Here is a 27,449-nt window from a genome sequence, read left to right as displayed (position 1 = left end):
GAATTATGAGAATCTATTTCATGGGAAATAGATTGTGTTTTCATTTTTACAAGACACAGCAAAACAGTTGTTAGTGATTTCATGATTTTAAAAACTGAACACTAGTGGAGACAAACGTTTTAGGCAGAGGAAAACTTTCAAAATTGTAAAATGTTGCACAACATTATAACAATAAAAATACTGAAGGAGGCCTTTGAAAAATTTAGTCAGAAATTAGCAACAATATCTGTAATGTGTGCTTTTATAGATATCCAGAAACTGTTATAGACAAAACGACAAGTATAGAACAAATTTTATCTGACAAGATAAATATAGTATTGGATTTACAAATGACAGGCTAGTAAAGATTATGTTTTGCTCAATCTAAAAAGAAACTAGCTGACTTTTAAAATTTAAAACAAATGACAAACCAAGAGATTTATCTGGATATTTTCCTATTGGATTTACAAAAGAGTCTTGTTAAACCCTTGAAGAATTCTGTACAATTGAACAAAGAAGAAATGATGAGAAATCAAATCCTACTATACTATCTGAACTGTAGAATGAACTATAGATTATATCTATTAGAAGTAAAAAGAAGGAATATAAAGTTGGCTTATTTGATCAAGGTTAAAACAAGATATTTTGTTATTTCTGGCAATTCTTTATGAACTTTCTGAAAAGATGATGCTTTATCGATTTGTCTGTAGATAAGGGATGAGATATGACATGAAGAGATAAATGTTTATAACCTTAGAGGAAATGAAGTATCACTACATTTCAGTGAAATCAGCATATTCAATGTATTATTTTGTATTACTTTTTCTACAATCCTACTCCAGGTACCCTTTCTGAGGGTTCAGTGTTCAAACATATAGATCTGATATACAAAACTGTTCACAAATTAATATCTCAGTAATAGTATGTTGATATATAACTATAAAATGGAACTCCTGCTGATTTTGCTTTTTCTCTTTAGTAGCTTTGGTTTAATCTCTCCAAAGGACAATTGTATCTGGAATATCTCATTTGAGTTAGGCTTATGAAAAAAATTCTTAGTGCTGCCTAAAGTCTTAGGGAAAAACACAGTTTAAAGGTGCCTTCTGTGTTACCAGGGGCTAGGGGGACTTTAGAGTCCATTAACATTTTGCTTCTGTGTATCCAAAACAGATTGTCGCTGCTATACTTGCTATTGCAGGGATAGTTATGATGACTTACGCAGATGGATTCCACAGTCATTCAGTTATTGGAATAGCACTTGTTGTGGGATCTGCGTCAACGTCAGCTCTTTACAAGGTAAGTATAATAGTAGTCTTAAGGTTCATTAATCTACAGGTTTGAATTTTGGGTATACAGCCAAACATTGCGTGGCCAAATGTGTCCAAGTTCTATTTTCAGTTCAGTTCATTCTCTAAAGAGTCCTGTTTTCACAGCTTCTACAGAACTAAAGTTTCACATAGACTAGAGGTAGTTGAATCAGGTTATTATCCCTATGAGAACTAGTGTAGGCTTTCACAGCTGGTATCTGTTGGACAGTGTTGGGCTTCAGCGTGTACTGGCTGTACCTAAACAACAGATTTCTTGATATTTCGCCAGCAATGTAGACTGGCTGACTTTGAAGACTACCTTGCCTCTGAAAATGCCAACTATAGTTGTTGGCAAAACTTCAGGAAATCTGTTATCTTTACTATGGTCACTAAATCCTGAGGCTCAACACTACCCAATCTATTGAAACTATTTCAAGAAAAATTGTTCACACTGACTGTATGTAAAAAAAAAAAACCTGTGTAAAGGAAGAGATCCTAGAGCTGCAGATGGACCAGATTCTGCATCACTTCCACTTCTACAACTCAGAAAAGAGCTTAGAAGTTGGTTAGTGAAAACTGCTTACAAGCTGCTGGTTTATAACACAATACATAATAATAGGATTAGATAAATCCACTTCTGTAGCTTGTATGAAGAAGGAAAGTGAGTGCATGAAAGAATGAGATTATTTTATCTACTGATTAGTGGAGACATTTTACATCAAAATGGAAATGTTTTCACTTTGGGATCAGGAAAAGGACAATAGGTCATAAGGGATGGATAAGAAAAAGGCTTTTAATTTCTGTTCCCCATTCATCCACTATGACAAAAAGTTCAAAATTAATCCAAAAATTATGCAATGTTGGTATTATTTGAAAAGCATGTGTGACTTGCACAATTGTGCTTTTATACAAGGAGAAAGTTAGATTAGATAAATTTTGAAAGAAAGGGAAGAAAGAGAGAACACCATTGCCTTATACCAAAGGAATATTCCAGCATCTCTTCTTAGTCTTCAGTCTGGGTATATAATGACTCTACCATTAAGTAATGGACATCGATGTTCATAAGAAATGCTTAATTGGAAATTTTGGAGATTAGTCTCATTTGGACACATTTTGCAGTCATGCTTTCATGAATTTCTTAGCATAAGGAATAAAAAAAATTAAAAAATTAAAGCAAAACTTTAGGTTGAAAGTCATTCTACTCAATGGCCTTTTGATACAGGAATGGGTGGGTTACACATATTAATATGTAATATGCACTGATTACCTAGGGTATATTTGTTTATAAATCAAAAAGCAACTCTATTTATTAAGAATAAGAGATATGTATGAATGTATGTATGTATGTATGTACGTATGTATGTATATATAAACATTCTTTCCTGAGAATTCAATGAACATTATCAGGAACCCAAGCCCAGTAAGCTGATTGCAGCACTAATATAGATTTTGTTTTCTGTGTGCCAAGGACTGTTCAATAAGAGTTCAGTTACACACCAGACCCTGCAATGGAAGTGTCTGCCACCAACTGGTGATCTAAATATGTTCTCTTAAACCTTTTTCTTCCATTGAAAGGCATCATTTCTTCTCAATGTTCTTCTCCATTGCCTACCTTCATTTAGTGACACAAAAAAGGTTGTGCATATAGTACTCATTAGGTAACTCAAATATAAAGATTTCAAGGACATGCCTGGCCAGCATTCACCTGAACATATATATCTGTTTTTCTATGACATGTGTTTGTGATAAATCAGAATACTGGCGAGATAACCAAAATAAAGCAAAGAATTAAAAAGTAAGGTTAAAAGGCTGAAATCTTTTCCCCCTTTTTAAAAGGAAACAAAATGCAAATACAAAGGTCCATATTAATTGGCCATACAGAACTGGTTTTTGTATGTAAGTGTATGTAAAAATAGAAGTCAGGTTTTACATTAATATTCTATAAATGAAACTTGTTATAGCTTTTTAAAAAATATATTCTGAAATACATTATCTGAGAAGTACACGGGAGCAGCAACTCGTTCTATGCAATGGCATTTTGTTAGCACATCAATCCAACCCAAAGTAAAAACACAAACAAACCACGAACCTCTACTGTTCATTGTAACAATTTGCAGTCATTCTGCAGTCAAGAGCTAGGGAAAAAAACAAATTACAGGGAGTGATCAAAGGATGTTATTAGGATAAGAATCATTTCAGCAAGAACTGCCCAAGCATTAATAATTTAGTTTTGAGTTTTATGTGCATGTATGAATAGGAGTAAGAATAGACTGAAGTAGCATATAAATCCAAATAAATAAACAGATAAATAAATAGCAATGACATGTCTAATTAATAGAAAAATACATACAGTAGATTTTTAAGTACTGCTAGATGAACATTACACTGATTTCGTATTTAGCATATATTTCACAATAAAAGTATTTTTTTTTCCTGGTGAACATTTCTAGCCAATCTTCAAGTCCAATGCTTTCAAACAGTTTAATATGAAATTGCTTTGCCAAATTTACAGAAGTCTGCAGGACGTCCTGGAGACATTATATTTAATGTACTGTATAGCCTCTCTTGAGTTTCCTTCCATCTTTGTTGGAAATGACAGAATAGATCCAGAATGGATTGTAATCGAAGTTGTTTACCTGAAAACTTCTAGCTTTTTCTGAATAACAGTGTAAATAACATATTGTCCCTCCCCCTCCTTCTAAAGTGTAGAAATACACTTTAAGATAAGTGTTTAAAGAATTTCTTATCATGTATGAACTATAGTTTTTGCTTTTCAAATTGTTTTTCTCTTTCTGTTACAGGTTTTATTTAAGCTTCTCCTGGGTAGTGCTAAATATGGAGAAGCTGCCTTATTTTTGTCAGTGTTAGCTGTTTTCAATATCCTTTTTGTTACCTGTATTCCTGTCATCCTTTACTTTACCAAAGTTGAATACTGGAGTTCTTTTGATGCCATTCCTTGGGGAAGCATTTGTGGATTTTCAGTCCTATTATTGAGTAAGTAAATGTTGCTTAATTATGGCATCTTTGTAAACAATTATGTTGGACAGTCTTAAGAAAAAGAGACTGCAGATCATGCTTAAAACCTACTTAATCAAATCTAATTTAATCTAATCCTATGCAATCTGAGGTTTTTTTTGTTTAAAATGCTGCCACTACTCCTAAGATATTAACAATGGTTTTTCATGGTGCCTAGCAGCTATTGAGAAGTACATTGCTTCCAAAACTAAGTTTAGTATATTGCCATAATATCTAACAATCATTGTAATTTTATCCTCCATAATTTGGCTGATATGGTTGTTCTAAACCTGACATTTAAAAAACTACTGCAAGTCTAAAAATCTAAAAGAAAAGTAACAGATTAACCTGTCATACGGATAGTAATTTGGTGAGTAAATATATATAATAATGAGTGCAATATGTTGTATTGATAACTATTATATCCTTTTAAATTTGCATTTAATAGATTTTTTGACATTTATTCAAATGTATTCTCTGGGGATTTGGGGGATGCCTAGGAGCGGTTACGAGGTAGCTGCAGCCTTTTCATCCCATTTGGCGTTGTCCTGTGGTCGAGCAATCTCCTCTCTGGTGGTTGGACGTGGGGAGTGAGGTCCTATTCCTATCCTCACCTCTCAGTAGCCATCTGTCTACCTGATGGTGGGTGCCCATGGTGGTGGGTTCTAACCGGTGTTACCACCGGTTCGCTTCGTGCACGCGCTTTGTACATTGTAAAATAGACAAATTAGTCAATTAAAAACTATTTTCACCATAAATACATGCAGAATGCTTTCTGAAGTAAATTTAATTTAGGAGGACAGAATGTACAGGTTTGAATAAAATAAGTAAGAGCAATCCTACAATGAATAACTGGCACTGGATCCAGGTTTGTTTCTTGGCATGGGATAGACAGTACTTTCAGAACTACTGTATTTTGATTTTATTTGCAAAGGTTCATATCGATCTAAATGTGGCTGCTTAAAATAAACTGGTTAAAGCTGTAAAAAGCAGATTTAAATAAAAGTAATTCTAAAATGGAAAATGTTATTTCTTATTTCAGCATTCAATATTATATTAAATTTTGGGATTGCTATTACATATCCTACTTTGATATCTCTCGGGATTGTACTAAGCGTACCTGTAAATGCTAGTAAGTATACTTATTAAATCATATAGACATACATGCACAGGCTGATTAACAAATTATATATAAATCAAGATGTACATGTTTTATATGTAAAGTAGAGTACATTGTATTTAAATAACCAGAGCTTTATTTTAGCAAATGCTTACTACTTTCAATTTCATAACATTAGCCTTTTATAGCATTAACAGTAAAGGTTAATTTGTCTAAAATATTGATTTCAAGATTATTTGCAGTTTTTCTCTCAATACAGTATTGAACCTTAGAACATCACCCATTTGCTTCAGAAGACAAACAGCAAGGAAATCCCTTAGTGATCATTCTCATGTGGAGTTTGGAAAGTGATGATTTGAAGTATTAATTTCCTACTTCATAATGTCAAAATATTCATATTTTGTTTATGAATCAAATGTTTAGTAAAAGAATTTATCTTTTTTTCCTTTGGTGTGTATCTGGCCAGTTTCTATTGGCTGCTTTTGGTTACAAAATTTTCCCTTGGCGACATCTAGGGGTGCTGTTGGATGGTTGTATCATCTAGCTTTCTAGGAAGCTACCTACATCACGACAACCACCTCCATTGTGGCATTTTTGGAAGCACAAATTAGAGGTCCATATATTTTTGTGTGCTCTTGCAGTGTTTGATCTCATTCAAAATGTGTGTTTGATAATCTTAAAGAGCACTTTAAAGAACATTAGAACATTACTCTCTAAAAATAAGATTAGCACTCTGCATAGAAAGTCAATTGTTTTGGAAAGGTAGTGTTTCTAAAGTATAGAGTTCCTGCTGCTAATGCAAAAGAGGAGGCATGCTTATTAAGTTTTTTTAATTTGCTCAGACTATAGACTTGATTGCTCAATTTCACATCTTAAACTTCATTGGCAATAGTTGCCATAATGACAAGTGGTATGATTACCAGTCACATCCACCAGCAATTTCCAGAAGCTTTCAGATAAGGAAAGTTATGGCAAGTATACTACTCAGTTCCTACTCAGAGATCCTACTTGGTTATAAAGAGCAAGATCACAACAAAAATCTGTCTGCACTAGTGCCCTTCTTTTATATAGCAGGAGAGTTGGTGGACAACAATCTTAGAGCAATGATAAACCTTATCTGTAAACTGGCCAGACCCACTTTATAGGGGAAATGAGCAACAGAAACATTTAACAAATAAAAAAAATTGACAATCGTTAAAGCATTATTTGTGTTGTCTGCAAAACAAGGACATTTTGATGCAAGGTGAAACTAGCTCTGAACTAACCCAAGTGGAATGTAGAGAGTCAGCAGTCTGGTAGCCTTGACCTGGCAACTATAATAGACCTTTCAAAGAAGAGAAGTCAGACACCTCAAGTCAGTTGATAAATGCCTGATTCCATTAGTAATGTTCAGTTTCATACAACTTGGCTGCATTTATGGGCTCTTGGTTTGTGAGAATGAAATCCAAATCTTTTGCTATTGCATATGTACTACTTTGATATGTTTTATTCCATCTACGATGTTATCTGTTCAATATTTTATGCAGTTGTTGATCACTACTCGAGTGATATCGTCTTCAACAGTGTCCGTGTAATTGCCATTGTCATAATTGGCTTGGGCTTCCTCCTGCTGCTTCTACCAGAGGAGTGGGATGAGTGGTTAATAAAACTCCTTACCCGCCTCAAAGTACGAAAGAAGGAAGAAATTCCAGAGGGAAATGGAGACATTGTTTCAGGATTGCAAAATAAAAGTAGAAGAACGCGCCCCTCCATGTCATCTTTCACACATTAATATTATTTTATGAACATTCCTTAATATCGTATATTTTAAATCATAGTTTTTTCTTGCAAAGCACATATGTTCAATACAGTAAATATATACAGATGTACAGTTTTTATAATAATATAGAGTCCAAGGCATCAAGTTTCAGCATCACTAAATTGCTTGCACTGTTTCACATTCAACTTTCACTTGGAAGAACCTCTCCAAAACATGAAACTCTTTTTAAATGAATGTAATGTATAAAGTAATGATATTTGCATATATGATTTTATTGATAAATCATGAGATGGAGGGCATACATTTTGAATATTATGTACTGAATAATACATTGCACACTGTGATTTATGCGTGTGTGCATGCACACACACAAACATATATATATATATAAATATACAAACACATATATGAGAAACAAACGTTATGCTTATGTCATAAGCTTATTTTTTATGAGAGCTGCACATGAAACATTTGCAAATGAACCAAAATAAACTATTTTTGGGGAAGAAGGGGTGGGAGGGTGGGAGAGTGTTTTGTGAAGATAAGTGCACTTGGTGCCAGATGAAAAGAAAGTAAAAATGTTAGGTTTGCACTGAAGCATGTGGGTGTAACTATCAAGAGTACCAAAGTACCATCACCTGGGCATTACTCTTGAAAACCCCACTAACATGAATGGGAACAGTGCAAGAGTACAGGATACTTTGTACGGTGTGTTATTTTTGCACACATACACTGTCTGCCTCAGTGGAGCTTGTGCAAAGGAAGTTCTCAGGGGGAACAAATTTAAGTGTGCATGATTGCAGTCTGCGCTTAATATCATGCAAAGGAAAATACAGTGCCTTCTTAAGAATTCTAGTCCATTGTCTGTATAGAAATAGGAAACCTTGCAAGTTGCTTGTATTGTTTTTTCAACATGAAGAATGTGTTCCATAGACACAGTGCTTTTGAAATTCACAAAGAAATCAAGGAGTGCCTACTTCAAGCTGCTGATTACTGGGAGTGCAGACTATTTGTGGACTACTATGTCTTCTGTTGCGGCCAGATTTACTTCCCACTTGCACAGATCTGGAGATGCTCCTGACCTGTAATTCTGTGAGGGGAGAATCATGCCGTACATCCAAGAACCATGCTTAAAAACGAACAATAAAGTTTGCAGCTGTTCGGGGAAAAATGTGTACAATATTGAAAATATAAGTGAATTGCATTTGCTTTTATTCATTGCTATTTTTTTAAGGACATCGAGATACTTACATCAAACCTAAAACTTTTTACAAAACTTGTGAGCACCATGCTGTTTACTTGTACAATTTGGTTTGCCATTGGATTTCTATCTGTGATAGATGATGTGGTATGTGCAAAGAAATAGGCGATGGTGACAGTTTACTCTCTTTGAAGTTTACATTGCTGCATTCAAAATGGAAAACATTATTTTTAAATGTTGCCATAACCCAACAGTGTATGCTGTCTCCTTGGCATTTTTGGGTCAGTTGGAGGTGGCACTCACTTCTAAACTTTTTACTGAATCAATTTCTGATTCAATTATCTGCTTGACAAAACGAATAAAAACTACTGCAACTTCATATCAAGACAATTGCTTTTGTTTGCATTTCTGTTTTATAGTGACTTACATTAGTTTTACTTAAAAAAACCTGCATAAAAATGTGAAATAAAAAGTGGAAAAACAAGTACTGTCAAAGGTTTTCTCTGGGTTATAGTAATTTTCTCATCCTGCTTAAAACAATGTTTTAAATATAGTTTTTGGATTTTTAAACAAGTTATGTTAGAACTGGAGATTAGCACATCTTTGTCTAGTGATTTTGACAAAAATCTCAAAACAATTTGTTGCTATTACAGCTTAGTGACATCTACCTCACATGTTCCTATGCTTAGATTTTTTTATGGTTTCTTTCCCATTAATATGTATCAAATTCTTTATTATCCCTCTATACTTGAAATTCCTTTCCTTTATCAGCATATGTGAGGAGAATAAATAAATGCAAAATATTGAGAATTAAACTTTTCCCTTTAGATGAAAAATCCTGAAGAATGTAGCTATGTACCGATAATCAATTTACATATTAAATCTTGAATAACATCAGATTTGGTATGGAGAAAAATTGTAGAGTACATTTGATTCAAGGTTCCTGATTTTGTTAAAAATAAGGTGATACATGATTTTAAAGTAAAAATATCACTATTGTATATGGAAGTCATTAATCACTATTAAAAACATCAACTTTTAGAAGAATATAATTTGGATAATTCAAGTACAGACCTTTACAGCTGATCTGGGCAATTGAAGAAATTCATTTTTTACCAACCTCACAAATAGTTTATATAATAACATAAATCACTGCATACTTTTTTCATATTTAGTCATTGATTTTAGGGTTTTAGAATCAGGGATTATTAATTAAGGATTTTATATGCTGGGCACAATTGAGTCAAAATTAACCACTTAACATCCCATTTATTATATTGGAAGAAAATTAGATATTTATTTAGATACCGTTTCCCCCCAAATAAGACATCCCCTGATAATAAGCCCAATCAGGTTTTTGAGCGCATGGCAATAAGGCCAAGTGCTTATTTCAGGGTTCAAAAAAAATATAAGACAGAGTCTTATTTTTCGGGAAACACGAGTATTACATCTATAAATATTTTAGAACGTTTTCCTTGTAATAGAACAGAATAGGGCTAATATCATTAAAAGGTTATATATAACCAAATATTTCAGGAACAAGAATGATTAAAGATAAGAGGTCACATTTATTGATCTATCTATAGATCTTTCATCTATGGCAGAATGACAGCAAATAATAGTATTGTGAAGGATTTCTTAGGTCATCTAGTTCAAGCCATTGTTATTACAGGATTCTCAATGCAGAGTCCAAATAGTGTGCTTAAGAAATGGTCATATCTTAAATATTTCCAGTAAAACAAAATCTACAACTATCTCTTGCCCAAGGCAGTTCCTTCCAGTAGGGCAGATCTCTTTGTAAAGCCATTTCTCCTGTTTTAGCCAAAATAAGCTTTTATAATTTTCATATATTAGTTCTAATTTTCATATATTAGTTCTAATTTTTGCTCAAAAGGTAGTGGATCAGCCAACCGTCTTTACTTTGAATAAAAAGCAGCTAGTCGCTACATTACTGACTAGAGCAGATGTTCCTCAGATCTCCCTCCTTTCCAAATACATGGTCTCAAACAAAACATCTTTCCCATCATCCACTACACAATCCTTTTAGCTGACAATGCCAGAGTGAAGACAGGCCCTCTGAATGCAAAGCTTGTACCTCACTGTTTAGCTACAATCCATTTTCAAAAAGAGAAAACGCAATGCTAAGTATCTTTGAAATCACAAAAGCTGAAACTTGCAATAGTTTCCTGGGTGCCGAAGAACTATAATGCCTTTGAATTATTATGCAGACAAATGTGCCACATCATCAGACATATTCAACAGTATTTAGCAAAACAAAAAACAAAAAAACCACCACCATGAAGAAAGTGGAGTTTCTTCTCACCCTTCACCGGTGATTATTTTTTTCAGTCCAAGTGATTTAGAAGTTGGGGAAATGTACTTCTTAAAAAAACAAAATGCTAAAGAGTCAAAGTAAGGAATCTGAGGTTCGAATTCTCACTTACCAATGAGGCTTCCTGGATGAGTTGGGACCAGTGGTACTGTTTTCATCCAGCTTATTCCCAGAGATATATCTGGGTTCTAAATGAAGATAAAATGAGGGTGAACCTTATTTGTGTTATTTTTTTTTCAAGGTTTATTGGGTTTTTATTTTTAAACATATATCAACATCAATACATGAACAGTGGCCTCTGGGTATGATTCATGTTAATACAAATAACAACAGGCAATTGTTACATTAATCAAATTTATATCATCTTAATATTAACATATTTGATTATTTTAAAGTACTGCTAGTTATTCAGTATTTCAATCTTCCATTCTAATGTCAATGATCTTGAACATACATAATAATATCATCTTTCAACCTCTCATCTTTCCATCTAATTATTACTTATTTTCAATTTATATAGAAATTATAATTATTAATATTCCCTCTAATTCTTATTTCTATCTCTATTCTGGCTTGTAGTTAAGTCACTAATCCTAATGTTAAGAGACATATTTATATTAATACATGGTCCTTTATATAAAGGTGATCTTATTTGTGTTATGTTGAACACTGGATTCTTAAGGCTCAGAGGGAAGGTATAGATGAAATAATAAAACATTTGATCTATATTTTCAGCTGAAAGAAATCTTTTAGCTCAACATATGACACCTCATCATAATCCATATAATTCAGCACTATAATCAGGACTTTGAAGAATAAGGAGTTTTTAGTATAATTATATGTATCATACAATAAAGGAAAATTTATCAAAATGATTAGGCAGATCAACAATAACACCATCAACACAGAATGAAAGTAGTAATGTCATCAAAAAACCGACAACATATCTTCAGACAGACAGATTAATCTCTACTCAGGAACATTTTTCTTGTTTATATCTTTAGCTGGTATTATTTATTTCGCTCTTGTATTTTTGTTCTTTGGTTTATATTCTTGCCCAAAGTCAAGTTGAGCGACGATATAAACCTTAATAAATAGGCTTGTAAAAAAAAATAAGGCTTATTTTAAATTAAAAAAAACACTCTTGGGTTTTCCAATGCCCTTGACAAAGCAAATAAAATTTCTAACTTCCCAATTGTTAGCAACTCCCTTCCCAACGGAAATTCCAAACGTGCTTTTTCAGGAGGCAACTGAAACTTTCTTGTTTTTTCTTTCGAAGACGTTTCGCTTCTCATCCAAGAAGCTTTTCCGGCTCTGACAGGATAGTGAGGAATGGAAGATTTATATTCCTTACAGACAGCTGCAAGGAATGACAGGTGTCCTTCCATTCCCCAGTGTCCTGTCAGAGCCGAAGAAACTTCTTGGATGAGAAGCGAAACGTCTTCGAAAGAAAAAAAAACTTTAAGAAAGTCCAGTTGCCTACTGAAAAAGCAACTTTGAGCCAACCATGACCTGGATCAGAGGTCTCCAACCTTGCCACAAACGTGCCGTTCCTGTCCTATTGTTTTTTTCTTTTCTTCTTCATATATATATATATATAAATATTAGGAGGTATAAGCATATATATATGCTTATACCTCCTAATATTTACTCATATATACGTTTATATACTATATAATCTTTTTATATGATGTTATGACAAAATAAATAAATAAAGGAAGGGGGGGAAAAACTCCCAGAATCCCCCAGCCAGCAAAGCTGGCTGGGGAATTCTGGGAGTTGAAGTCCGCCAGGCTGAAAGTTGCCAAGGTTGGAGACCTCTGACCTGGATGACTTGAGAATCTTTACAGACTTCCCAACGGAAACTTTCTGCCTTCCCACCTGTACAAAAGGAAACGGGGGCCTGGCAAATTTCCTAGCTAAAGGTCGCTCGGGCCAAGTGCGCATGCGTGCTAGGTAACAGACACACACGCGCACACACAAAACCGCACGTTCCTTCCTCTTCCCCTCCCCCCTTCCCCAGGCTCTTTGCACAGCCTGCCGGTTGAACGAGTAGCATCTCCGCTTCCGGTGTGGTCGATAGAGACGAACATCCGGGGACGTAGCTGTTCCGGAAGTGCGCCAGGTAAGTATCAACAGGACCTGTGAAGGAGAGCGTCGGAAGGGCGAGCGGGCTGCGGCCCCCTTTTGCACGGGGACGTGATTGCATTGGCGCTCGCCTCAAAGGCACCCGTTGTATTGGCGCTCGTTCTTTGTCGAGAGCGAAGTCGAGAAGACGTGGAGGAGATTTTACTTTTTATTCAACCCCCCCCCCCCGAGGGACCGGTCCCTCTTGAACCCTCTGCAGGGGACGCGCACCTTACTTCCCACGGCCAGCTTTTGGCTTTGTGGCTGAGAGAAGGGAGGGAAAGGCGTATCCCTACTACTTGACTGCTTTTTCTGATAGCGGCGAAGGAGTTCTTTGTAACCGGCTTCACGTGGCGGTGCAGCCGCAGGTGGTAAGTAGCTTAGAGCAGGGGTCTCCAACCTTGGCAACTTTAAGACTTGTGGACTTCAACTCCCAGAGTTCCTCAGCCAGCTTTGCTGGGAGTTTGCTGGCTGAGGAACTCTGGGAGTTGAAGTCCACAAGTCTTAAAGTTGCCAAGGTTGGAGATCCCTGGCTTAGAGACTTTTCACTGGACGGTCCAGCCTTTCTCTGTGCCTTTGCAGATAGATCGCATTTCCAGGGAAACAAAAAGCAGAGAGCAAGGAAAAGCAGCTCCTGGAGTACAGAAGACTGCCAGAATCGAAGGGATATTTGTGTATGTGTGTGTGTGATTACAGGTAGTCCTCGACTTACAGCCACAATAGAGCCCAACATTTCTGTTGTTAAGTGAGACATTTCTTTTGCCCCATTTTACCACCTTTCTTGCCACACTTGTTAAGTGAATCACTGCAGCTGATAAATTAGTAACCTGACTGCTAAGTGAATCTGGCTTCTCGGTTCATTTTGCTTGTCAGGAGGTCGCAAAAGGTGATCGCATGACCTTGGGACACCGCAAGTATGAACCAGTTGCAGAGCATCTGAATTTTGGTTACTTGATCATGGGGATGCTGCAAAGGTGGTAACTGTGAAAAACAGTCATAAGTCATTTTTTTCAGTGGCGTTGTAACCTTGGTCACTAAACGAACTGTTGTAAGTTGAGGACTACCTGTACTGCTGTTGTTTTCATTGAACCCCTGCATGCAAGTTTGGCTCCGGAACTAATAACCAAATAGTGTGTTTTAAATGAGTCGTAATGATCTAATACAAACTGGACATGGCAGTGGAATAGCTTGAGACTCAAATCCAACCTCTGAGGTAAAAGCAAAACTCTCACCTGGAGAAAACGTGAAATATAGCAAATGATTAAAAGCTCTCAGGTGACCCATACCTGGGATGGACTGATGGCATTTGAAGTAGCAATAGTCCTTTTGTTGCTGTGCTTTGAATAGATCAGAGATGTACAAGGTGGTATTCCAGGTACATTAGACCAGATGCCCATATGCACTACATAGGTGCTATGGGCCTTTTTCCTGTTGAAATGCATGTGCAAGACGGAATTTTCAAATGGGCTTGTATCAATTTTTAAAATTTTGTTAATAGCCCCATTTAGATGACAGACTTATGGCATTAGATTAACTTTCCTGTTCCATCTGTGAACACATACCTTCTTTGCCAAGTAAAATTTAAATGCTGCCCCATTGATATCTGTTTGGAAGTCCAATTGAATGCAAGTATATGATTGACACCCTCAAGTTTCCCCCCCCCCCCGGAGTTTTGTATTTACTTTTTCAGAGTTTAATCTCTTTATATGGAGAAACACATTTTTTTCTTGTCAATATAGCTGACATAATTACATGGTTGCCTTCTGAAAGACTCTTGTTATTTTCATGTATACTTGGAGTATAGTGAGTGATAATGATTCAGTGAGTTGTAAAAGCCAGATTAGGAAAGATGAGGTATAATGTGTACCTTTACCGTATTGTCTCCCTATCCCCTCCGCATGAAATGACCACCTAATGTCATATGCTTATTCATGCATTATTTCTTTATGTTCACTGTTATTTAGCCTTGTACTATAGATTTTTATGTTTAGCAATCAGAACCAAAGTGGTATGATGGTTAGAATTATTGGATTAAAACTCCGGAGGCTCAGATTCGAAACTGTTTGGCAAATTAATACTATATTATTGTAGACCAGGCCAAGACAGAGGGAGGGGTTAAACACGTCATCCGTCCCTTCATGACCACAAGAGATCTAAGTCCAGCCCATCTTGAATTCCTTTATCTACCCCAAGTTGCTTTGACCATTAGTAGTTTAGATTCTTGTACAGAGCTTAAGATTGCAATAAATTTTAATACCCATTTGAACTGCCCGGATGTCCTGATTTCCCTGGCGCTTGACAGTTGTTAAGAAAATGAAATGAGCCAGGGTTAGCTCTTTTGCTCCTTTGCATCTTCAGAGGTAAGTAATATACAAGAACACCCTGATATGCAGAAGACACTTACAACATTCAGGTACATATTTGAAATAAGCACACCTAGAATTGAAGACTAGTTTCCAAGGATTTTGTGGGTTGTAATTTAGAGAATTACAAAAAAATAATAATTAAGAAATATTTCATCTTCAATTCTTTAGGAGTTTCAGAAATGTCAGCACCATCTAAGAAAGAAAGGAAAGCCTGCTGGGATGCCCGAGATTTTTATTGGAAATGCTTAGATGAAAATATGAAAGATATATCAAAATGTGACAAATTGAGGTGCTCTTTTGAAAATTCATGCCCACAGCAGTGGGTAAGTATTTTTATTCATTTTTATACACACATACCTAACATGATAATTTCTTTTTGGGATATGCAAAAGGCAATAAAAGAAAGAAATAGGGAACAAACGAAAGTGGAAGTCAAGAAATATAGAAAAAGGCATTCAAAGTACATTGAAATTTCACCACCACTGTTCATTATCTCCATTCTTGTATGTCTTTGCAAACCATCCTTACTTCCACATCTGTATACCTCTATTTAAATTATTTCCAGAATTCTGTCTGAAAGCTTTACAGATACATTAATAAATAAGCATTTGCAGTCTTCTTGACCTCTTGGCCTTTGTACAGAGAAGAATGGCAGTGTTCTGATTGTTAGGCAGGTTAAATGTTGTGCAGCAACTCCATAAGGAAAATATATATTTCAACATTTCTGCAGCTGCAATACTTACTCCCCCAACCTCACCATTTTTCCAGAATTCTCATAGCATTAATTTTCACCCATTTTGCTTGAATTCTAACAGATATATTTTGCTGTTAAACATGCTATCATTTATATACAAATGTCCATAAGTACCCATTCCCTTCCGTTTAATTTGAAATCACTTCATCACTTTTATTCTTTCCATTTACTTTTCTAGAAGTTCCTTTTTCTTAGCCATTTTCATCCACTCCGCACTTTCACTTTACATTGGTTTTTCTTAACCATACAAAACAAAGCCTTTTTGGTTACATAATTTGTAACTATCTTTTTTGCATTACACGTCTTGTTCTGTCCCCATTTTGCAGCATTATCACCCCCTAGGCACTTTCAGCATTTTATTCTCCCAACCATCCTTTTCCATGTTTTCCATAACTCCATACTTCATGATAAGTCTTTTCTATCAGTAATAAGAAGCTTATGTTTCATCTTATGTTTACTTTCTGTTCAATCTATTGGGAGATTAATCTACCACATGAATATAAACATTGAATTGGATGAAGTGGGGCAGAATACAAGGGTATTCTTGTCATCTATATAAATTGCAGTGCTATAGTTATAGTGCAAACAGTGAAAATCACATTACCAGTACAATGCTGGAAGAGTAGAGATGTGCATCATTTGGATCTGAAGTGTGCTGTACCTATCAGCAGCTCCTTATAGCAGTTGCATACTTTTCCTGGGCTTGAGAGGTTGCCCAGAAAATATGACTAGTATTGCCTTCCCACCTCTGTAATGGACATAAACAAGGACTTTCCTAATGTCTCAAAAAAAAAAATATTGCAGTATAGAGATCCTTAGCTTGGGTTTTAAATGTTCAGTCCAGATATAGTGGAGAGTTCTCTAGTCATATTTGTTGATACATGCTTAAATAGAATTTTTGGGACATGCTTTGTTTATTTTGCTCCTGGAAGATGGCCTTTTATGCATTTGTCAAGTGTATTTTTTCAATAAATTACAATTGTAGTGGAGGGAAAAAGAATAAAAAATAGGAGGTGTAAAAAAGAAAAAGAAAAAAATGAAATATATTTATATTATTATATTTATATTATATAATATAGTTAAAAAAGGTTTTTTTTTCCTATATGCCATCTCTTATCTATAAACAAATTCTTAAAAGTCTTGAAATTTCATGTCAGAAGTCCATTAAGGATTATCAGAAATAACATCTTTTTTTAACTTCAGCAAAATAAGCCACATTTTTATTACTTCCTTTTAACAAGTTTGATCTTTAGTCCCTTTAAAGTAATACATAGAGCTTCATTGGCTCCTTCTCACAAAATTTTTAAAGGTATTAACAAGCCTCTTTTTGTAAATCCAATATAAAAAAAATTATCCAGGACAGTTTTTGGGTTTATACAGATTTTTTAATTATTAAGACATTAGCAAATTTCTTTTGTATGTCCAGTGTAGCATCTTTTTTGATACCATTTTTTTAGCCTATTATTTTTACTATTTCCTATTTCCACTTTCAGATTAGTCTGTCTTCACAGGTGAAACTTATTCATCTTCCCTAATGTCTTTTAAGCATTGTCTATAAATACAGACACTCCTAAAAGTAACTTCTGGGTCCATCATTCAAAAATGCTCTTCAATGTGACCAGTATTAAAATATTTTGCTTCATTCTGTATTTGTAAATTGAATTTAAGTGTTCTTCTCATTTAAGTATAATCTTTAGTTCCTTCTAGTTTTCCCTAGTGTCCAGTCTTTAATTTCCCATCATATGCTTTTTTAAAAAGAATTAAAAGCATTTTCCCATGGGAAGGCTTCTTATAATTGCTTCTTATAATTAATACAAAAACTTATTTCAAAACCATCTGCTTGTAATTTGAAATAGAAGAACCACTTGTAATTTGTAGCCAATGCATAAATCGTTACTAAGCTAACTACTTTCTACATAGTTACAAGAATTGTGCAAACCTTGCTCTGCAACACCTAGGAGCAAAGAAAGGAAGTACCAACATTAGAGCAACAATGTCTTTTCCTAGGTTGCAGAGCTGTTCACTCCATAAGTTTCTTCTAACTACTTCAGTATGTATTGAAAATTGATTGAACATTAGTTTTTGAAGATAGATCAATAATAGTGCACTAAATTAAATCTTAAATGTCATGATGGGTGTAATATTTTTGTACTTTTATTACTTTAGGCTTTTACTGAGCTGGTTGACTTGCTAACCAAGTGATTTTATTCAAAACAGGTTAAATACTTTAACAAAAGAAGAGATTATTTACAATATAAGGCACAAATGGAATCAGGACAATTTTTGCCTTCAGAGAAAACAGAGAAGTCATAGCAACTAGAGAACTTTTACAATACTGTACACAAGGGAAGTTGCAGAAAAACAGCATAATTGAAGAACATAAATGTTGGCACCAACAATGTCCTATAAATTTTAAGACCTGTTCTTGTTTATAAATCTCATACTGGCCTGAAAGCTCCAGCTTCCATTATTTGAAATCTTATTGGAGAGAAGAGGCACTTAGGAAAATATGCTTACCTTTCACCACTAAAAGACTACACCATCAATAAAATCAAAATAAATGAACTGTATAAATTCAAATACTTGTATCATGTTTTCATTGCAAATACTCTCTTCCAAAAGTTTCCCCCAATGTACCGGTAAAGTAATGTTAATGTACTGTACTGGTCCTTTGTATAAATTACATCTTGAAGAAGAATCTTTATAATGATCAACAGTAACACCCTTAAGTATTTCATTTTGATTGATCCAGGTGTATGGGAGATCACTTTATTTAATATGTTGAATTAAAATTTGTAGACATATACAGTTTTTAGAAACTGATCAGTTTGAGTTAATGCTGGATTTGGAAAACACCAAAAAATACTCGAGTATATGTTTAAAAAAATATCCCCAAAACCAGTGCCAGAAAACTGCATGGTCATGACCAAGTGCAACAAGAAAGACACTAGAATTGTCAAATGGCAGGTTGCTATATTGCTATAGTGCAGCATCTTGATAATGTCCATTTTTGATTCGTTAGTGACCACACAAATAGATTTTCTCCATAATGAAGTTAATGGAGTAAATTTATAGTTATATAGTCCAGCAACAGCATAGAGGTTGCTCTTATTAATTTTTTGACAGATCTGTGGAGTTGCAGAAATTAAACTCCATCCAATTGTGCTGCAAATGAGTAATTATTTATCACCACTTTCAGAACTATCAAGTAGTAGTGTTTACAGCATCAGAATTCACCAGCACCAAAAACTGCATTAAAAACCATTTTAATACTGTCATGGATTTAAAAATTAACATTCATTTTGTTTAAAATAAAGTATACAAAATCTAAGACATAATTAAATTGTAGCTATAGTCATTTCAGGGAATTTATAGCACCATCAGCTTCAACAAAAATTAAACATTTTATCTTCATTCTTTTTCCTTGGCCATCTGCTGTCTTGTATATTCCCAAATGAGCAAAGCACCACTTACATGGACATTAAGTGAACGAATAACTCCTTGCTGAGGAATTTCTACACAAGTGTCCAGGTGCTGAATTACATTTGCTGGAATTCCCTCATGTTCATTTCTGATTTAAAACAAAAAACAAAAAATGCATTACATTAGCAGAAATGGAAGACTGCTCAATGGCAGAACACAAGCTTCACATGTAGAAAAAAAACCAAGTCCAAATGCCAGTATTTCTAAAACCATATCTCCCTTGAATACTGTAAAATTGCTGATAATATTGAGCTAGAAAGATCAATAACTAGATTTGTATATTTTCATTTCCGCCCTCCTACTTCAAAATACTATTGGACTTTTTATTGGAGGTCCGGGCAATGGACAAAAATCAATAAATACTAACAATAAAGCAGGCAGCCATTTGTACTTTAGTATGGATAGCAATTACTGTAGCAATTTGTGAACTATCATTGAGAATAATGTGATTCGGACTCAAAACTTTCTTTTTAGAACTTATGCTAGGTACAATCAAGTACCTACCAAATATAAGTGTCCTAGTTTTATTCTGCATTTTATTTGTACTGCAGAGATAGTACAATTTTCAACCTATCTACTATCAGTATGTGGCTGATAAATCAATAGGGAATGTAGCTCTCTAAGGGAAGGTACTGCAGTGCATAGGCAAAACTGTTTCTTTTTATTTTCTGAATGGTTATATCAGTATTCTCTACCCAAAATATATTTGAAAATTTTATTAGAATTAGATTTTTTGTTACCCCAATAACAACAGGGATTTCTCTGGAAAGGAGTATTCCATCAAATTGCAACTTTTGGCTGTTTGCTCCACCCCTATTATAGAATAGCCTTCAGTTTTCTTCTGTTCCAAATATTCAATAAGCTGAAATGGCTTTACCTGTAAATTTTTGAAAAATGAGATTAGTATTAGGGTTTGAAGTGTGTACTTTACATTAGCACCCTAAGCAAGATATAGCATGTTCTGACTGAATAGATCTATCCTGGCTAATACTATGTAGACGGAAACCTTTTCCTTTTGATTAGACGGATCAAAATGCTGGCCAAGTTCAAGAATGGTAAACAAGTCCTCAGCTTGGTGCCATTCATAGCATTTCACCAATAACTAAATACGTTAGTTAATTTGGTGTCTGATTCAGAAGAGCTGCCCGTACAAAGCCCCAAAGTGAGGCTTACTCTTTCCTCTCCTTGTCTGCTAGAATTGACTATATATGAAAAACCCACAATTATAATTCTCCTACTGAAATCAAAGAGATAATAATGCTGGACTGTCCCTTTAAATTTTGCAGCTAATATATAACGCCATAAAATTTATGCAGATCAATTTATAGTGTCCAACTTGATGCAACTAGGTGAAAACTAGGAAGAGACTCTATACCAATTAACTTGCAAGTCTGTGACAGAACAGGGAAGGTTTAGTTTACTCACTTCAATAACAGAAAGCCATTGTTCAGCAGACACGCTGAGATGTTGGAATTGCTTGTCATTTATATAACGGAGGTTGCTAACTGTTAAAGCAGAAACGCCGAAGATTTCACACGTTCGACACAAACCTACAAATTAAACAGAGCTCTTTCAATACAAAATTGATTTCCTCAACTGAATGGTGTACATAAGTACCAGGGAAGGAGATTCAAACTGAGGCTACAAATATGCAGTGAGAGTCTGTGTGGTGTGGTGCTTAAGACATCAGGCTAGAAACTGGGAGGCCATGAGTTCTAGTCCTGATTAGCCTGAGTAACCCTGGGCCAGTCATTCTCTCTCAGCTCTACAAAGGCAACAATGGCAAATCTTGAACTACAAAGTTGCCAGGAATCAACTGATTTGAAGGCACAATAAATAAATAAAATAAAAATAACCTTTAAACCTAACCTTTAAAATCAAAGATGCACATTGCATAGGACAACTATTCCTTAAAATAGCCTAACATAGGTATTAACACAATTAAGAAAACGAAAGACATTTCTCTTTTGTGTAAACAGTTTGAAAATTAAATTATAAGAACCTATTTCGTCTTTTTAAATCCTCAAATTGTTTTCTAGGCTAAACTAGGTTTGTTACGCTGTAAATAGAAGGCATACAATGTAAAACAAAACAAAACAAAACCTATAAGTAGTTTAAAATGAATAAAAGTTTACCTCCTAAATTGGTGGGTTTATCAATGAGTGAAGCAACTACAATCAATTTTCTGTTTGATTTTCCAAGTTTAGTGGCACGATCTTGAAATATAAGCTCCAGATCCAAATCAGGAACACTGACTTTGCAAGGGATAATTTTTTTCTGAACATTCATCCACCGCCTTTCATTATTGGGCTCAGCTAAGTTCAGTCCTGAGAGAAATTACGTAATTAGCTAAATGAAATCATCTCTTTAAGAATCTCAGCATTCTAGGACTTAAGTACTTAGGACAAATATAGTCTGCGTGCTCAGTAATTATGCTCTTAAATATCATAACTATATTTTAGAGTCTTTATAAAATATGTATAACTATTCGACCAGCACAAATTATTTCCTAATGCTGTTTAGCTTCTGATGATCGCTATTATCATTACCGATATCTTGCTGAGTCCAGTCATTTGGCTTAAGGTCAAGAAGTGTAGTTTGAGAATGGCGGGATGGAAAAGTTGAACTCAATGGAATATCTCTGAATGCCGTAAATTTAGAGAGAGAGATCCATTCCTCTTCAGGAGTTTCTGAAAGGCGTGGCAGCGTGTAAAATATTGTCTAAAAAAATAATATTTTGAAGTATCAACTTCCACTTCAATGTAACATATTTTCAGCAAAAGCCAACTAATGATGCTTGTCTTGCTTCCAAGTAGCTGTATATTCTATATCTATAGAAAAACCAGTTTCTGTCAAAGTGATGATTAAATATGCTTGAATTCCAACTGGTTTTAAAGGCAGGTAGCAAGGGCCCATTTAAAAATCTGTCGCTACCAGTTCGTTCGTAGGCGTGCTCATACTCTCACATGTGTGCGACACTTCTGTGCATGAGCAGAAGCTTCCAGGCGGGTGGGCAGAGCCTGCTGCTGCTACCGGTTCGCCCAATGCAGAGCGAATCGGTAGCAACCCACCACTAGCAGGTAGGCATATTTAACCTTAAAATGGAAGTTTTAAAATAAGCAAATAATTACTTTTCACCTTCCACAGCTCACAGTATACACAGTATAATATAAACTTCACACAAGTACAGTATTCTGCACATTGAACTTTGCTTGTTTAAACTGAGTTTTTAGCTCTTATGGCTTCAGAAGAAGATTTGGAAAACGTAAAATATTTGATTAATGCTCTAAAGTCAAGATAAACTCGTTCAGGATTTCCAGCATCTGGAAAGCAAGTCTTAAGCCATAATATTTCTAAATACAATATTCATTTACTTTTAGAATCGATACAAATGAACCCAGTGGGGCTTATTTTTAAATAGGGATGGGTTAGGTGGCTTTTGCTTATTCTGCAAAGTAAGGCTACAGGTGGAACAAAGTTTTGATGTTTTTATAAAAATAACACAAATCAGCTTGATTTGAAGCAGCACACAATGGCTTATTCAGTAAAAAATATATATAATAGATTTAAACATTTGCTTTTCTATTAATAATTGCTGCAGGTTTTTTATACCAGATAATATGGTGCTTGTTTACTTTTTAGGTGTTTAAAAAATCCTATCTCTGTCCTATTGTTTCTCCTAAATAGTTTACAAAGGTTTAAACAGGATTATTCCCATTTTTTGCCCATACCAACATTGTGAGATCAATTTAGTGTTTTTTCAAACTTGGCAAGTTTAACATGCGGACTTCAAGAACCTCCAAACCAATTATGATGGGGATTTGAAATTCATACATCTTAAAAGTTGCCACATTTGAAAAATTTGAGTTAATTTAAAATAAGATTTTGATGAATTAATGAAAGTGTTTCATCTAATTTGAATGTTTATTTAATATGATTACTCAATAAATAATGGATTAATGGATTAAGGCAGCAAGGAATCCTATCAAATCAGCTGTGCTTTATGACATTATGGGATTATTTAAAGCTGTGTCTGCCTGAAATTTATTGAAAACTCTTACAATGCTATTTCTTGGTAAAGCAGATACAAAGATAGGCAGAAAAAAGTTATTTTAAAATGCTGAATTCTGTCCTTACCTCAAGACAGTAATCCTTAAGTGGATGAAAATATTCAAAGAAAAAATGTTTCTGGATGCGCTGCCAATTCTTCTTAGCATTCCTGCAGATGATTTTTTTAAAAAAGGCATTAAGATGTGATATAACAGAAAACATTCTGCATAGACTATTCCTGTTTAAAAGTAGATTGATAGACTGGTTACATGCCACTAAGTCACTGACAACTGAATTTAATGAACTTATTCCAAGATAAATGGCTGTTGGATTGCAGCTTCTTATGGTATCAATTATGTAGAATAATTTTTGATTGTTAATCACAGTCCCACAATGATATAAAATGTAATTGACAGTATATAAAGGTTTACAGTATTTAAAAGTTTAGAAAACAGCATGTAGTTTGTCACCGGTAGGTATAATAAAGAATAGGTCTGTAAAAAATAACTTTGGTACAAATGCATGAGAAGTAATCATTATATTGGGGTCACTGTGGCTCAATTCTCTGTTATGATATCAACTCTATTATGGGTACAGGTAGACTTATGATCACAATTGAACACAAAATTTCCACTGATAAGCAAGACAGTTAAGTTAATTTTGCCACAGTCATTAAACGAATCACTGCAAGTATTAAGTTAGTAGCATGATTGTTAAGTGAATTTGCTTTCCCTATTGACTTTGCTTGTCAGGAGGTCACAAAAGATGATACATAACATATTTAAGGGCTACGAGCATCCTAAGGAATTCAAAATCCAAGGTAATAATAATTAATAAGGTAAATATAATTCCTCAGAGTTGAGATACAGTGCCCTCTATGGGACTGTTTATGATTGCACTGTAATTTCTTTGGATGTCTTTGTGACAAGAGATTATCATTAAAGTAATACCAAATTGCTCCTCAAACCTATCCAGGAATCAACTAAAAAGTCTTTTTACCATTTCATGAAAACAAAAAGAACCATACTTTAAATAAAAACATGCACTACTAACCCTGTGCCATGCATGAGTTCCACTTGATTTAGACTACATTCTATAATTGAAGTTAAAGTATCAAAATCGTTCACATCTGATGCTTTGCACATTCCCCAAATTTTTTTAAGTGCAATCAAAGCATAAAGCCGAATACTAAAATTGTGATGGAAGCACCACTGCAGGACAACAATTAGCGCTTTCTTCAAGGCTGATATCTAGAGAGAGAGAGAGAAACATACTTTAATCTTTGACTCTACTCAGCAAAGTAGGAAGATACAGAAAATAAAATTCATATAAACTGCTATGAATCTAGATGAACTGGCCCTGTAAAAATTGAATACATTAATATTCTCTTTAAAAATCCTAAGTACTTGTGATACTAGGATATATGCTAATGTCTGGGGAGGGGGCGGAGAGAAAAACACTATTAAATGTTGGATTCACACAACAAAGTTAAATGCTTCATATCACTTAATATATATCATATTTTCTATAGGCCAAAGGAAATAATTTGCTTATATCAGCACAGATATAATAGATGTATTAAGATGCAATGAATTAGCGCTTTAAAGCTTTATTAATTAAATTAATTAAACAAATTAGTAAAGGATTTGGTTGTCCTGGTGCTATCTATGATGGCCCTATGCTGTCTCTATACCAGATGCTTATCAAACTTACTGACACTGGGAGACTTCCTATGTTATTTGGTCCCTGAAGGAAACAGGATACTAGATTAGATATTGAGGCCAAACAGATCTTTGATGGGTTTAAAGATGTTCAAGGAAAATTTCATATCTATCTAGACCCGTTCCAGTCCGGTTTCCGACCCGGATACAGCACGGAGACAGCTTTGGTCGCGTTGGTGGATGATCTCTGGAGGGCCAGAGACAGGGGTTATTCCTCTGCCCTGGTCCTATTAGACCTCTCAGCGGCTTTCGATACCATCGACCATGGTATCCTGCTGCACCGGTTGGAGGGATTGGGAGTGGGAGGCACCGTTTATCGGTGGTTCTCCTCCTATCTCTCCGACCGGTCGCAGACGGTGTTGACAAGGGGGCAGAGGTCGACCGCGAGACACCTCACTTGTGGGGTGCCGCAGGGGTCGATTCTCTCACCCCTCCTGTTCAACATCTATATGAAGCCGTTGGGTGAGATCATCAGTGGCTTTGGGGTGAGATATCAACTGTACGCTGATGATACTCAGCTGTACTTTTCCACCCCGGGCCACCCCAACGAAGCTGTCGAAGTGTTGTCCCGGTGTTTGGAAGCCGTACGGGTCTGGATGGGGAGGAACAGGCTCAAGCTCAATCCCTCCAAGACAGAGTGGCTGTGGATGCCGGCACCCCGATACAGTCAGCTGCAGCCGCAGCTGACTGTTGGGGGCGAGTTATTGGCCCCAAAGGAGGGAGTGCGCAACTTGGGTGTTCTTCTGGATGCACGGCTGTCGTTTGAAGATCATTTGGCGGCCGTCTCCAGGAGAGCCTTTCACCAGGTTCGCCTGGTTCGCCAGTTGCGCCCCTTCCTTGATCGGGATGCCCTATGCACAGTCACTCACGCTCTTGTTACCTCCCGCCTGGATTATTGCAATGCTCTCACATGGGGCTCCCTTGAGATGCACTCGGAGGCTTCAGTTGGTCCAGAATGCAGCTGCGCGGGTGATAGAGGGAGTCACACGTAGCTCCCATGTGACACCTCTCCTGCGCAGACTGCACTGGCTTCCTGTTGCCTTTCGGGTGCATTTCAAGGTTTTGGTAACCACCTTTAAAGCGCTCCCTGGCTTGGGACCTGGGTACTTACGGGACCGCCTTCTGTTACCTCATGCCTCCCACCGACCAGACGCCGCACAGAGAGGGCCTTCTCAGGGTGCCGTCCGCCAGACAATGCCGGCTGGCGGCCCCCAGAGGAAGATCCTTCTCTGTGGGGGCCCCCACTCTTTGGAACGAACTCCCCCCTGGTTTACGCCAAATACCTGACCTTCGGACTTTTCGCCGCGAACTGAAAACATATCTGTTTGTTCGTGCGGGGCTTTCTTAAATTGTTTAGTTTTAACTTCTAAATTTCTCTTTGGTTTTAATTGGGGTTTTTTAGATTCTTAATTATTTTAAATTCGGCCACATTGTATAATAAGTTTTTTAACTGTATTTTAACTGTATATTGCTTTTTTTTATTCTGGCTGTACACCGCCCTGAGTCCTTCGGGAGAAGGGCGGTTTATAAATCTAATAAATAATAATAATAATAATAATATTATTATTATATTAATATATAATTATATTATTAATATTATTAATAATAATAATAATAATATAAACATACAATAATAGTCTCATCTGGATGGTACCAAGAGCAGATAACAGGATTTATTTTCTATAACCAACTTTTTTAGTTTCAAACAAAAGCGCTTACTTTTTCAGATGTGTTCTGGAGAATTATGTCAAAATGTGACAGGACTGCTAAAAATGTGCAAATGCTAGTTTTAAATTGATCTTCATCCTGAAAAATAAGTCCTGTATTAATGTCAATTATTTCTCAATTTGTAAAAAAACATATTGAGACTAATAAGAATCATTCTTGTCTTCCTAATACTGAATCCTAACTACTCTTATTCTGATGCAGCATATATTTTTAATAATAATAATAACAACAACAACAACAACAACAACAACAACTCAATGGAGTATATTTTCTAACAATCTTGAATGCAATTTTTATAAAAACAATCCCTTCTTTATTTATATTTTACTCATACCTTAATATGTAGTTACTTACATAATTAAAGCAATTCCAGAATTTTTGAAGATAATGAGGAAATTTGTGTAAAATCAGAATGATATTCCACTCTATTAAATACTTTACTGATGCTTGATTATTATTATGTCCAGCTTGAAGAATCCTGTCAACGATTCTTGATAAAAGATCCTA

General features: G+C 35.3%; 3 protein-coding genes across 7 annotated transcripts in view; 2 read left to right on the top strand and 1 right to left on the bottom strand.

Moving 5' to 3' along the window:
- The window catches only part of SLC35F3 (solute carrier family 35 member F3), a 124,572-nt gene extending 116,888 nt beyond the window's left edge, over positions 1-7,684 (top strand). For both annotated transcript variants that reach the window (XM_058166309.1, XM_058166319.1), the window contains 4 exons: positions 1,150-1,275; positions 4,088-4,280; positions 5,344-5,433; positions 6,948-7,684. In XM_058166309.1, coding sequence (XP_058022292.1) covers positions 1,150-1,275; positions 4,088-4,280; positions 5,344-5,433; positions 6,948-7,192 — 654 coding nt within the window. In that variant the 3' untranslated portion in view covers positions 7,193-7,684. The remainder of the gene's footprint in view (positions 1-1,149; positions 1,276-4,087; positions 4,281-5,343; positions 5,434-6,947) is intronic.
- Positions 7,685-12,702: 5,018 nt separating this feature from the next.
- On the top strand, positions 12,703-18,540 carry LOC131189844 (cytochrome c oxidase assembly factor 6 homolog). Of its 4 annotated transcripts, XM_058166387.1 has the most exons (4): positions 12,845-13,211; positions 13,714-14,053; positions 15,375-15,529; positions 18,178-18,540. In XM_058166387.1, the coding sequence occupies exons 3-4, from the start codon at positions 15,386-15,388 to the stop codon at positions 18,271-18,273; spliced, it is 240 nt and encodes a 79-aa protein (XP_058022370.1). In that variant the 5' UTR covers positions 12,845-13,211; positions 13,714-14,053; positions 15,375-15,385; the 3' UTR covers positions 18,274-18,540. The 4 variants fall into 4 exon arrangements, with proteins under 4 accessions (XP_058022380.1, XP_058022370.1, XP_058022351.1 ...); XM_058166397.1 differs by lacking the exons at positions 12,845-13,211; positions 13,714-14,053 and adding an exon at positions 12,703-12,838; XM_058166368.1 differs by lacking the exon at positions 13,714-14,053.
- Positions 18,541-19,210: 670 nt separating this feature from the next.
- TARBP1 (TAR (HIV-1) RNA binding protein 1) overlaps positions 19,211-27,449 on the bottom strand; it is a 43,071-nt gene continuing 34,832 nt past the window's right edge. The window contains exons 22-30 of the mRNA XM_058166280.1: positions 27,297-27,446; positions 26,934-27,020; positions 24,547-24,743; positions 23,581-23,662; positions 21,993-22,164; positions 21,579-21,770; positions 20,869-20,993; positions 20,184-20,320; positions 19,211-19,531 (exon numbers count right to left, since the gene is read on the bottom strand). Of these exons, the coding sequence (XP_058022263.1) occupies positions 19,372-19,531; positions 20,184-20,320; positions 20,869-20,993; positions 21,579-21,770; positions 21,993-22,164; positions 23,581-23,662; positions 24,547-24,743; positions 26,934-27,020; positions 27,297-27,446 (1,302 nt within the window). The 3' untranslated portion in view covers positions 19,211-19,371. The remainder of the gene's footprint in view (positions 19,532-20,183; positions 20,321-20,868; positions 20,994-21,578; positions 21,771-21,992; positions 22,165-23,580; positions 23,663-24,546; positions 24,744-26,933; positions 27,021-27,296; positions 27,447-27,449) is intronic.

This window comes from Ahaetulla prasina, chromosome 1 (assembly GCF_028640845.1).
Source record: "Ahaetulla prasina isolate Xishuangbanna chromosome 1, ASM2864084v1, whole genome shotgun sequence".
NCBI classification, from domain to species: Eukaryota; Metazoa; Chordata; class Lepidosauria; order Squamata; family Colubridae; genus Ahaetulla; species Ahaetulla prasina.
The sequence above is the reverse complement of the archived record's forward strand: the minus strand, read 5'-3'. Positions and strand labels throughout refer to the sequence as shown.

Excerpts from the sequence above, each read along its gene's own strand:
- LOC131189844 (XM_058166397.1), top strand. The coding sequence starts at position 15,386 with ATGTCAGCACCATCTAAGAAAGAAAGGAAAGCCTGCTGGGATGCCCGA. Across the intron at positions 15,530-18,177 it reads ATTCATGCCCACAGCAGTGG|GTTAAATACTTTAACAAAAG; the intron begins GTAAGTATTTTT and ends TATTCAAAACAG.